The sequence below is a fragment of the Thalassophryne amazonica genome, chromosome 12 (assembly GCF_902500255.1).
Source record: "Thalassophryne amazonica chromosome 12, fThaAma1.1, whole genome shotgun sequence".
NCBI lineage: Eukaryota > Metazoa > Chordata > Actinopteri > Batrachoidiformes > Batrachoididae > Thalassophryne > Thalassophryne amazonica.
In genome coordinates this window covers 86,673,505-86,686,771 of record NC_047114.1, presented here as the reverse complement: position 1 = coordinate 86,686,771, position 13,267 = coordinate 86,673,505, and the positions used below count along the sequence as shown (strand labels likewise).

General features: G+C 40.1%; 1 protein-coding gene across 1 annotated transcript in view; it reads right to left on the bottom strand.

Moving 5' to 3' along the window:
- LOC117521658 (collagen alpha-1(XI) chain-like) overlaps nucleotides 1-13,267 on the bottom strand; it is a 221,153-nt gene that overhangs the window by 201,879 nt on the left and 6,007 nt on the right. Inside the window, 1 exon segment of the mRNA XM_034182979.1 lies at nucleotides 1,187-1,351. Within this exon segment, the coding sequence (XP_034038870.1) occupies nucleotides 1,187-1,351 (165 nt within the window).

Genomic DNA, 13,267 nt, shown 5'->3' with positions numbered 1-13,267 from the left:
ACTACCTCCAGAAAAAACAAAAATGGTTGCACTCAATGCCTTTTTTCAGAGCAGACTTTTTTGTGTGTGCGCCAGCTCTGACACTTTAAGTTGAAAATCCTGAACTTTTCAGAAAGATGCTGTGATGTCACTGCAGTGCCTTTTCAGGCAATTGAGAGGTTTATTTTTGCTGATTTGTCACTAACAGTTTATCACAATAGAGGCAAAACCTCATCTGTGATAGCAAATTGCACAGATGAGTTGGTGAGGGTGAGTGCTTTTTATTGGTGTACATTCTAAACTTGTTGTTAGCTGTTTATTCTTGTCAAAAAGACACATGGCAACAGAAGTGCTTTTTCCCAGTGAAAATACTGAAACCACTGGGATGAAGCATGTGTGGGCACATTCTTTATGCTTTTCTGCTAGGGTGGACACGGGGCCTTAGTGATGATGACATTGATTTTCGACAGCCATCAGCAACAACAGAGGTTCTCTGTTGCAAAACTAAGTCACTAGAATACACTGTCTTTCATCAACAAATCGGCTTTTGTTTCTGGTGTGGATTCTTTCTTGATATGAAAAAGTAAATAAAAGCTTATTTCAAACAAACATGCGGAAAACAAAACTGTCAGTGAGACATTATCCATTCAATCTGGAAACCAAGCTAGAATTCAGCACATTGTCCAAACTACATCATCCTCTGGGATGCCAGCAATCAAAGCTGAATAAGGAGACTATTTTTTTACAAGCTTTCTGCATAAAACATCAAATACAATACTCCTGTAATACGTTTTTTTGTTGTAATATACGGTGGTTTTACCACAAATATCATATGACAGAAGACTAATGTTGAATCACAAGTTTACTTGGAGATTCGTACAGTAAATACTCAGTGACTGTCATCACTAATGTGGAGATGGAGCTCACAAAAATCTCAGTACATGGATATTTTCTTGCAGATCATTCTGAATGGCAGCTGTTTGCACTGAAGGGTTTAATTTGTGCATTTATAATGAAAGTGAAACATGTTAAGCACATATTTGTTTTGCAGGTGTAGGCATCACTGCCTCCCTTGTATCTTCATCAGAGCATCAATCAAATATTTTCAGAGGTTTCTGTCTGTGATTCTGTGATGATCATGGTAAAGCTAAACCATATTAGATTATTGTTTAGGACTCAAATGGAATAATTTGCCACCCGGATGTACCTGGGAAGAGCTGCTTGGTCGGAGTGCTGATCTGAGCCTGTTTCCCCACTCGGTAGGCGATATCCGGTTTGGATCCTCTTCGGACTGTGCAGAAGCCTGTTGTTTTCCGGACTCCTTCAGGAGAGGTCTTGAAGTCTAGCACCTTTAGTACATCCACCGGTTCAGCTAGGGAGGCAAGGCAAACAATTAACATTAAACCATTTTAAATACATAAATTGATTAATTTCTACCGAAACAAATGCATCAGAATTTTGTATACATGAGCTACTGTGGAGGCAACATTCATGAAATTGCTCTTGGATTAGTCAGGGGCAGAAGGCTGATTGGTCAAACGAGCCTCGGGAAGTAATCCATGGGTTGGGGGGTATATAAACTACACATGGTTTTGTTCTCCAGAAGAAGACAGATCTTTCTTTGTGAAGTGTATTGCTGAGTTCTCCTCAGCTGGGTATAATTAAAATCACTCACATAAGAAACTGTGGTGGAGAGTCATTTCTTTCCACTTTAATTTCTGTACAGTGAGTGTTTCATTCATGCACAGTTGTATAGGTTGCAAAAAATGACTCCCTGGTTAACTTGTGAGAACGAAGGAAATTCAAAGGAAATGTATGAGCTCCCTGCCAGCATTTAAATCATTCTCTTATTATCTTAATTACCATTGACCAAAGTGCTGCGCAGAGTCATTAAATATAAATTAAGGGAGCAAAACTGAAAGAAACAATGCGCCTCCATCTAAAATGACACAGCAGCAGATGGAATGACTCAGTGTTGCACGGTAGTTCAGATGATTAAAAAAAACACAACAAAAGTGAGTTTTAAAAGAAATTTGTGGGGCAGATATCTGAAATGATTGCGCATTTTATAGTAAAGGTGCCAAATTTTGCAGAGAAATGGTTTGATATAGTATATGACATGTTATATACATGCAAAGCTCTTCAGCATCTCACCATGTCATTTAGGTCCTTCAGACATTTGAGGTAAATGCTTCAGGAGAGCATTAGCATGACTAAAACCTTCAGTTCTGGGGAGCATCTCCGCCTCCCAGACCCCTCTACCTTTTTACGCATTTTCTTTCTTAGCCTCTCACATGCCTGGAAGCTCCTCACCATCTAACAATGTCATTTAGGTCCTTCACACTTTATTTTCAGTAAATGCTTCTGAGGAGCATTGGCATGGCTAAAACCTTTCAGCTTAATTACAGCCCTCTTTACCCCCTGCTGCTTTAAGCATTAAAAAAAAATGTAGATGTAAATTAATATGCAAACGTTTCTGGTAGTTGACAGTAAGGCTGTGCAATATGGCCACATTATCGTATCTCAATATTGTCATATCAATGTGATATACAATATGACTATGATTTCACACGAAGTGCAGCAACATTGAAAATTAAACATTCTTAAAAAAACAGCAATAATACCACACTCATTTTACACTCATCATAAGGTTAGGATATTGTGCCCTCCAAAGGTATTGGAACACTTGGAATTTCACACATTTTAATTTGTTTATGCCACTTCAAATACAAGAAATACAAAAAATATAAAGAACAAAAAATTTCTAAAATTATCTTCTTGAAACTCAAACCTGAAAGCAAATCTGTAAAACTTGAAGTTTTATTGGGCAGGTTTTCTTCAGACAAGTCAGGGGATGGAAACATGAACATTTCCAAGTCAATGAATATGTCTTGGACTTTATTTACATCAATTATGAAGAAATACAAAAGTTTCTTTTACCAAAACATCAAATCTAGGCTTTCATCTCAGATGTACTTTCTGGCAAATTGTAGCTGAACTATGGTCTATGGAACTATCGGGTCTTTTTAAGAAAATCCTCTTCTACACCACTTCATCAGAAGCTGGATTTCATATTTTTAATTTATTTATGTCAAGTTGTAGAGATTTGTTTCAGTTTGAGTTTAAGGAAGATAACTTTAGATTTATTTGTCTAAAGTTGTGTCACTGGTGTGTCAATCAGACAGCAAAATTAAGAGGTTATTTAATAATAATAAAGTCCTTCAGAGAGCAAAATTAAGAGGTTACACAGGTTTTATACAGAACAGAGGAGGAGTAAATTAGCTGTATTTCTTTCAGCGTGAGTGTCTTCACATTATATCTCATGAATCAAAAGCTGCCTGCTCATTTAAAATCAATGAAACACGTGTATATATAAGGCAACCCAAATTAAAGGAGAAATGCTGCTTTTAACAACCTGGACCTCCTTCCTGGCATAAAATATGGTCGTTTACTCACCAATATAATTTTGGTGTCATTTGAACTCTGTGGTTCAAGTGATATTTTCAGGAAAAAATCTCAGTTCAAACATTTTTCTTCTAATAATAAGGTGGATTAGAACATCTTGTGGTGGTACACAGCGCCATCTACTGTACAGGAGAGACCTAGCAGTCAGTATGGGTCACTGATTTCAAAATGCAGCTCTTTTCAACCAGACATTTGGTGCTGTGACATGTCAATCATCTGTGTCCAATCAGATTTCAAGGAGTGCAGTGCAACCTTGGCCTCTGCTCTAGCTCCACCCATGCAGGAAGTGTTCAACATTTGACATTTCCTGTTTTCAGTGTGAACTCAAAATTTGGCACTTCAGTGTGAACTTGCCACTGAATTCTGGTGAGATTTCATGAGATCTCGTCTGTCAATCCACGAAGTGTTGATCCAGGAAGTGTTTGACATTTGACATTTCCTGTTTCACTGTTGACTCAATATTTGGCACTTTCTGTTTGGGACTCCCTGTACCATGAGCGAGTTTCGTGCCGCTGCACGTCACTTCACTCGTATAATAATTTTTTTTAGATATCACGCCAAGATATCATGCCAAGCTCAATTTTTCAACTGAGGATAATAACTAGTACACTCCAAGATGGCTGCCATACCATTCCACAAATATTCAAAATCCTCTGTCTTCATTACTATGTCATAGAGACACAAATGGAGTGTCATTATCTGTGTTATCTTACATTCAAAATCCATTCCAACCACAATTACATTGATTTAAAAAATTAGTTTGGCATGACATCTGCTTTAACTATATATTAGTCAATATTTGTGCACAATTTGGTGCCGTTTCCATAAAACACACACTCATAGTGATATTTTACACATATCTTCCCTGCTAGATATGGAGCTCAGTGAAGCAGATCTCATTGCCTGACAAAACATGTTCAAAATGCCACCACCGGAGTACTGTCTAGTACACACATCCACTCACATACACACATACACACTACTAGGTTCCTGCTAGGTTCCAAATTTCAGTTATTATTTAAGATATATTTGTTTCACTAGCATTTAAGGATAAAGCTTCCTCTTACATCTTGGACCTTACCCTACCGCTGTAGGTCTCTCAGATCCTCTGGGATTGTTTTTTGGCCATTCGTCATTGAGACTAAAGCAGAGAGGTGACGGAGCCTTCTCTGTTTCGGAACCTAAACTGTGACTCCATGGCCTCATAGGCCAAAATCGCAAAAGAAAATGTAGTACCAACACTTGAACAAAAACAAAGCCAGAGTTCAGCCTGTGCATGTGTTGCAGCATCCACAACACCACGGAAATGTCTCAGGTCCTGAAAAGCAACCGTCCAGACAAACAACTGAGCCATCCCAACCATCTGTCTGCTGCAGCCAGGTGAAACGTGGGCGTCCCCTTGGACGTCTCTAGCTGCTATAGGGTCATCAACACTCAGGCACCTGTGTGCTGGATCATACATAGAGAAACACGCAACATGTCTAAATGTCTTAGCTGATGATCCTTCATAATTCAAGTGATACTCCACATCTGAGTCTCTCTAAAAAACCACTAATTTGACACAAATTCATTCTAGCGGTACCCAAGAATTCTCCAAAAAGAAACCTGGTATCAAAGACATCCAGCTATCATCTTAGGTCTCTGGTTAGTGTACATGTATCATGACCATATGTTAGAACAGGAAGCACCAGAACCCAAAAGACTTAGACCTTCACCCTCCTACAAAGATATCGGCATCTCCAAATCTGTCTGTCCTTAATCCCCTAGTTGCTCCCAGTGTGTTATTAATCCCACAAGGGGCAATTTCATTGGATTGATTGATTGATTGACTCCATAAGCTCTTCCCAAGCATCTCCCAATCTCAAAGGTTGAGTCCCCTGAGACATGAATGTCATTCCTCGATCTCAGACTTGATTGGCAACAATAGCAAACTCAGACACTCAGATTCCTCACACAGCTTCTCAAATGTCGCAATCAGGGAATTATCCACCGACTCCGCAAATATCACAGCATCGTCAAGATCAGTAAACCTTTCCTACTTGATTATTAGTCTTGATGCAAAATGCATTTTACAGCAGTGTTCAGCAGTAAACAGAAAAAAGTAATTGGGCCTGACATGTTGATGGTAAGTCAACATTTACACCCATTACACCACTTGGCTGCACAGACTGTTGGCCAAATCTGTCAGTTGTTCATTTATGATTTACTTTGCACACTGGCAGAGGGACAGAAAAATGTTCAGACCCATTCAGATGCTGAAACACATATGGGACAATAAAAACCACGGCTGTCGATCACACCTCGTCATTTGAATGATGCCGTCACTGCGGGGGGCTTTACAAGCTTCTTAACACTCCCGGAGTGCTTTATATGAATAAGCCTGTGAAACTACTGTGCAGAAACAGTCGTAAACAGTCCCCTGTAATCGCCTAAGCAAATTCCTAAGACTTTCACTTATTAGTCCCAAGATGTTTCTTCTTCCGCTTCTGTATTTTTGCTTTCAAAACGGCACCTCCACCAATCTCTGAAGCACACCATCATTTCCAGAGTGATTATGAGGGTGTTTTGGAGAGCCAGTAGAGCTGGGGGTTATCTGGAGCTAAACTATGTGACTGAAAGTGGTGATGAGTATTGCGATGGATAGAGAGCAGTGAGTAGGCGCAGGGCGTTTGAGCACAGGCATGTGAAAGTGCTTGAAGAAATCTGTTCATTCTGGCTTTTGTGCTATGACTGTCACTTTGAAACTTTATTATAATGACACTGCCAAGTACTGCCTGTACTTGGCACCGTCAAGTAGTGAACTGTCAACCGAAAACAATGACTTGTGTGTGTTTATATGGAGCTGTTCTGTGCTAGAAACTTATGCAAAAATATGAACTAAATGAAACCATGATTCATTATTTCCTGTCAATGCCAGGAAAGATTTGTTGCAGCCTCCACCAGCCAATGAGGAAGGGCGGTATAACCACACCTCCTGACAATGCCTGTAGTTTTTCTGCTTTTTTGTCTGAATACACTGTTTCGGTTTGTTTATTGGCCTGATGATAGCAGCAGTTGCAAAAACTAGTTGCGCAGAGGGTACAATGTCCAACTGGGCCTTTTAAGCCACCTGAAATAGTAATGAAGCAGATCACAGAAATGTAGATGTATTTCAAAAACAAAAAGCCGGAATAACGCTTTCTTCTATAATTTATTTTCCCCTCAAGAATGAGATATGCTATGCTATGCTAAGTTATGCCATATTAGGCTAACAGGGTGAAAATGCTTTCCACTCCAGGCTTTCTACTACATTTTTGTATTACACAACCGGTAGAAATGTGTCTTAAGCCACACCCTTAACCTATAGTTTCCTATGAGGGTGACTGGAATTTAGGATTACGGTCAAGGTTATTATAAAGGTTAATAGTATCATCACTATATTGATGGCAGAGACTCTGATAAAGCATTATGATTTGACACGAGGTTGGGATGTGGCTGGATATGAATGATTTCATGCAGAAAAAATCTATTTCTTATCCATAAACACTTTGTGTCTCAAAAAAATTAGATTAGATTAGACAGAACTTTATTAATCCCTTGGGAAGACTCCCTCAGGGAAACTGAGGTTTCGGCAGCATTGTATAGCAGCACACAGGGTAAGAAGCACACAGAGTATAAAAAGTAGAAGTAAAAAACAATTTTCAAAATGTAAATACAAATATGAATACCAGAAATACTGCTCACTATTTGTTTACTGGCTACTACTGTTGCTCTCCTTCCCATCTCCTGTCTTCCTGTTACTCCTCCTCCCCCTGAGTGAGGAGTTGTACAGTCTGATGGCCTGAGGGACAAAGGAGTTTTTCAGTCTGTTGGTCCTGCACTTGGGAAGGAGCAGTCTGTGGCTGAAGAGGCTCCTCTGGTTGCTGATGACAGTGTGCAGAGGGTGACTGGCAGAGAAGAAGTAGAGGTTTGAAGCCTCCATCCTTTGGTACCATAAAGGATAAGTTGTTAACATTCTTGACTCACAGCCAGATGGATCGAAATTCGATCCCATGATGCCTAGTTCTTTCTGAGTAGAACTTGCATGTTCTTCTCGTTTCTGCATGGTTTCTGTCTGGCATTCCAGTTTCCTCCACCATCAAAACATGCACATTCAGTTCATGCCTACAGAGAGGTGAGTCTCTGTAGACCTGACGTTGATACCCAAGCACCATACTGTGGTTACACACTGTACCTAGTACTTGGATTATGTTCAACTATAATTAATGAAAATATCTTAAAAATTCACTGTATGTATAAAATAGCAAATAAAGGCTCTTCTTCTTATCCCATCTCTCATTGGATGAGAGGTATAGGTTCCAACCTAAAAAGTCATGAGACCATCAATAAACACAAAAATGAAATCGGTTGCATGGACACATAATTTAGAGATGACGGGTAACCTGCATGTTTTTGGACTCAAGGGAAGAATAGTAAATGGACTGCATTTATATAGCTCTTTTCCAAATGACTCAAAGGCTCAAAGTACTTTACAATTATGCCTCGCTTTCATTCATACCAATTTCAGGGTGCTGCCATGCAAGGCACTTAACTGCACACCAGGAGCAACTAGGGATTAAGGACCTTGCCCAAGGGACCTTATTGATTTTCTGGCTTAGCAGAGGTTTGAACCAAGGATCTTCTTGTTTTAAGACCACCGCTTAACCACTAAACCATCACCACCCCAAGAAAACAACCTAAGAAAACCCAAAGACATCACAAGGACAACATCCAAACTCCACAAAGAAAGGCATCAGTGAATCAGGCCAGGTTTGAACCCAGAACCTTCTCACTATGAGCCAACAGCACTAAACACCCCATCAACGTGCTGCCTTTAATGTAGAAAATAAAGTGACTAAGCTCTAGATGAATTAAAATCAACAAATTATTACAAAATATCCCTATTTGTAGAACTTCTAAAACCAAGAGGGCAAAAGTCAAGATGAGTTCTCACATGTCAGTGAATCAGAGAGCAGGATGTGTCCTCTGCCGCGATAAACAATGTCTTACTGCTCAGTTTAATGTGTTTTTGGGAGGATACGGCCTTTAAGATAACAGGCTTAAAGGGAAATCTTCCTTCTGAGACCAATGATTCATGTCTTTGATATCATCAAGAAGACACTGTGGGAAATTCATAAAATGCAAAACAAAACATCTTTGCGGAAGTAAAAAAAAAAAAGTCCAGTTGATCGAGCTCAACCTACTTGAACTCAGAATTCCTACAGATATTTCTAGGTTGCTCTTCTGAAACTTGATTTTTTTGGTTGTACAGCAATAAATCACAACAGTGGGCTTAGTGGCCAACAGGACCCGCATATTAGCAACAAGACTTTGCAAGCACCTTGATGGGTTTTATACATCTTTATTTTATGTTTTGGTCATGTTCAAAAATGCAGAAATGGCCCAAAATAAGTGCCATGTCTGCATTTTTGTATCTATCTGGAAAACAAAGCAGTTGATTATGGAAATTTTTGTCAACCCACTCACCCACTCCATTAACCCGATGCTTGCCCTGCTAATTATCGGGGTTGGGGATTGGACCCCCTCAGTGAACAAATTATTATGGAGACACGTACATTTACTGAGAAAATTATGTCCACCAAAAGTGGGAGATTTTTCTCATCGGGCACAAACAGGGCTGCAAGAGTTCCACATTCTGGTCCTGTTTTATTTTGAAAGCCTTCTCATTTGTCCTCTCTGGTTCACATCCCTTCATTACTCAAGAAGTCATTCATCATATGATGACCCCCCCGCCCCATGTTGTTCATTATATGGATATCTCCTCTGACTTTTTTTCTTTTTTCCCTATAGTTTAGTTATTTTATTTGTTTCAGATGTGTTAATTCTGCTATTTCTGCTGCTTCTTTTTTTTTTTACTTCCCATCTTTTAGAAGTAATATTATTAAAAGCCATAATTTGAAACCGTGTCTCAGTTTGGGTGTGGTGCATTTGGATCTCACTATAAAAATAATAAAACATTCCACCCAATTTTAGAGAAAACTGAAGTAGACATTTTAGAAGCACATAACCCTCTTTGTTCTCTATTTTGTTTAGCTTTTTTCTCTTTTATTTTTCATTCCAAAACCAAATATTTTTAAAAGGATCACGCAGAAGCATCTCGTGTACTTGATAATGTGCTGCAAAAACGCATGAACCAGACAACAGAACAGCTGTGTCACCGTTCACACTGAAAGGGGTTCATATTCTGCAATATTCAAATGAAAAAAGAAAATCACACTACAAATGACTTGAATTTCAGAATAATTTGATTTGGATTTAGACAACCTCTGAGTCAAATGTTGGAACAAAAACCAGATCAAACTAAATCATCCAAAAGTCCAACCTTAACCCAAACCCAAAAGCAGCGTATGAGACCTCAACAGGACGATCGGCACATTTCTGACTAATTCACAACATCATGTTTAATCCATATTGACTCCAATCTGTGAGTAACAACCTTGAGTTTGATCTATCAAGGTCACTCAAGGTCAAAGATTGTGTACCCATTAGAAAGGTGATACATGTTTTTGTAGTCTTGTTTAACAGTTAACCATTTTGTCGAAACAGCCATTCTAAATGAGTCAAGGTCACCCAAAGTCATAGGTCATGTGACCAACAGAAACGTGATATATGACTTCATATTGGTGATTAACAGTAACTGGAGTTGCATTTTTTTTATCCAGTTCTTCCAGGGGAGGTGATGGTCTAGTGGTTAAGTGTTGGGCTTGAGACCAGAGGATCCTTGGTTCAAATCCCAGCCTGACCGGAAAATCACTAATGGCCCTTGGGCAAGGTCATTAAGCCCCTAGTTGCTCCTGGTGTGTAGTGGGCTCCTTGCATGGCAGCAGCTTGACATCATGGTGAATGTGAGGCATTATTGTAAAGCACTTTGAGTGTCTGATGCAGATGGAAAAGCGCTATATAAATGCAGTCCATTTTCCATTTTTGCAAAGTACATTAATTTATTTTAGTGCCTTCCATTTTTGCTTGGGGGTTGTCACAGTGGATCTGGTGGGGATCTATCTGCAGGTTGATTTGGTATAAGATTTACACCAGATGCCCTTGCAGATCCATCTCCAGATGTACAAGATAAAGGGCATGGGTGGCCTTGAATAGACCTTCTTGATTGGAGGCAGGCATGCTAACTGTTCGCATCACAGTGCTGCCTTCTATCATTTTTCCATTCGAAGCGAGTGTGATCTTTCAAAATCACCCACGATCAAAGGTTATGTGACCAAATGAAAAGAAATATGCAACTTCATATTCATAAGTAACAGGTCCACTGATTAGCATCCAGTATCTTTAACCAATTCTTTGCAGCATCCATTCTAAATATCACCCAAATATCACCCACAACAAAAACACTTGGCACAATTTCTGAGCACAATGCGACCTTTACTTTTTAACCAATTTTTCTCAACATCAAATCACTTGATCCTCGACAGACCATCAATTATTTCATCAAGTTTGGTACAATTTGGATTTAAACTCTTCAAGTTTTTTCAAAATTTGGTACTTAAAATTTCAGCCTATCAACATTCCTTGCTGAAATGCACATGCCAAGTGAAGCCAGAATGCGCTGATTGTGCACTTCCTGTTCACTTGTGGTGACCAGGAGGGGGGTCTGATGGTTGGAGCGATGCATCCACATGTTGAATCCATTATAACACTGGCACCACTCCCTGCACCCCCACCTCTCCCACCCACACCTCCCACCCCAAAAGGAAAACATCCACGAGACTAAACCGAGAAGGCCCCATCCCCGTCGCTGCATCTCCTGTGACCAGAAAAACAGCAGCTTGAGTGGCGATTCAAACGGACTTAATTCAAGCACATGCTCAGGGACTGCGCCTTAAGATTCTGTTTCTTTAAAGTTACTCTGCGCTCCTTTTAAACCAACGCAAACTATTTCAGCATCTACTGAAACGGTCAGCACATCTAATGCAGCACATCATGAATCCAAAGTGGTGAACTTTTTCCAGCATTTGAGTCACATTTTTTTTTTTTTGGCTGTCAAACTCAGTCGGTGCAGCTTTTATGTTTTGCCAAAACTGGAGGATTGAGGCCATAAAAATGTGTTTTTGTGAGTGATACGGTGTAGACAACAATTCAACAGACAAAGGATTCATTTGTCCAGAAGACGACCAGACGGACTTGCTATTGACAAGGACACAGACAGAATAAAATATTAACGCAACGTACTGAGTGCCAACTTTTAAAACTCACAGCAAATGCTTCATAAGAAAGGAAAATAGTCTGCAGCTCGTCAGACTATTATCCCATGTACAGAGCTACTGGTTCTGAAAAAATGGCACGGACTAAAGGTCTCTTTGTGAGTTTGAGAATGCCTTTCTGCATTACTGCATACCTCTAGGCCTCATATATTCCAGATGTGCTGAATTGGCCAGGAACTCCCCCCACCCCAACCCTCACCCAACTCTTCAACCCCTCTTCTTCCACGACCCTCCCTTCACAGAAGCCCTGAAAAACAGGCAATATCCCAAAACCATTAAGTAGTCACAGCTTCAAAATGCATTTTGTCTTTAAAGGGGTGCCGCGTCCGCGACTTGAAAAGCGAAAAAAAAAAAAAAAACTACACTTCAAACCTTCAATCCTTCCACGACTTACAGTGAAAACCATATTCTAATGACAGTGTGGCAACCACAAGACAGAGCTGAAAGCTGGACTCCTTTCCAAAGGTATCACAGCATTCTCAGACTGTCCTCGGGCACGTCTGAGGGATAATTTGTCAGTCTTTCTGATTTTAAGTGGCGCGTCTTACTGCCTGCCGAGAGGACGGGGTTTACCTTCAAAGTATGAGGCACAGCAGAAACCTCACTTTATTTAATTAAAGATCAGCAGTAATTTCACCAACAGACCGTAACACAGTATGACATCATAAATACCTGCAACTTGAGCTGCTCTTCTCAAAATGCAGATATAGACACACTGATGCAATTTGTGAAATAATGTTTTACTGTGACAAAAATTTTGTAACTAAAATGACAGAAATGATAATGTAGCACCTTAAGAATTGAAAAACAGACAGGAAGATGAGGAGTACTACTTGGACATTCGTTCATTTTCTACATGATTATTCTGTTTAAAAGATTACGGGTGTGGGGTGGGAGTGGGAGCTGAAGCCTATACCACCAGTCATTGGGCAAGAGGGGGGGTTACACCCCCCTGGACAGGACGCCAGTCTATCGCAGGTCAATCACCATCACACTGGAAAATCGAGGCTGGTTGCTATCAAAGTGCAGTTGGGCATCTTGCATGGCAGCACACTAACATCGGTGTGTTTGTGTGAATAGGTGAATATGAAGCATCACTGTAAAGCATTTTGACCATGCAAGTGCTACCTAAATGCATGTCATTTATCATTTACAGTCAATTTAGACTCACCAATCCACCGAACCTGTATGTCTTTGTAAGTACAAGGAAGGAACCCGTTCAAACTCTGGAAGAACTTACAAAATCCACAGAATAAGGACCAGGTCAGAAGCAATCCTGGGACCTCTGTGAGGCAACAGTGTTAACCACTAAGATACAGTGCTGCCAAAATTTTGTACAGGTGGCACACTATGCAAGCATCTCAGTGTTGAGGACCTGAGAGACAGGAAAAGATGACAGGACACCCATGTTTCACTTCATTGTGGCAGATGGATCATTACGTTTGAGAAGTGGGGATGGGCCGGTGATCTGGAGGATACAACTGACTGGTCACTGCAGCTCCCACCCAGAGATGACTGACAGTGGTCTCATTCTTTGGGAGCCAACTCATGGCCATGGTTACATGGAGCTC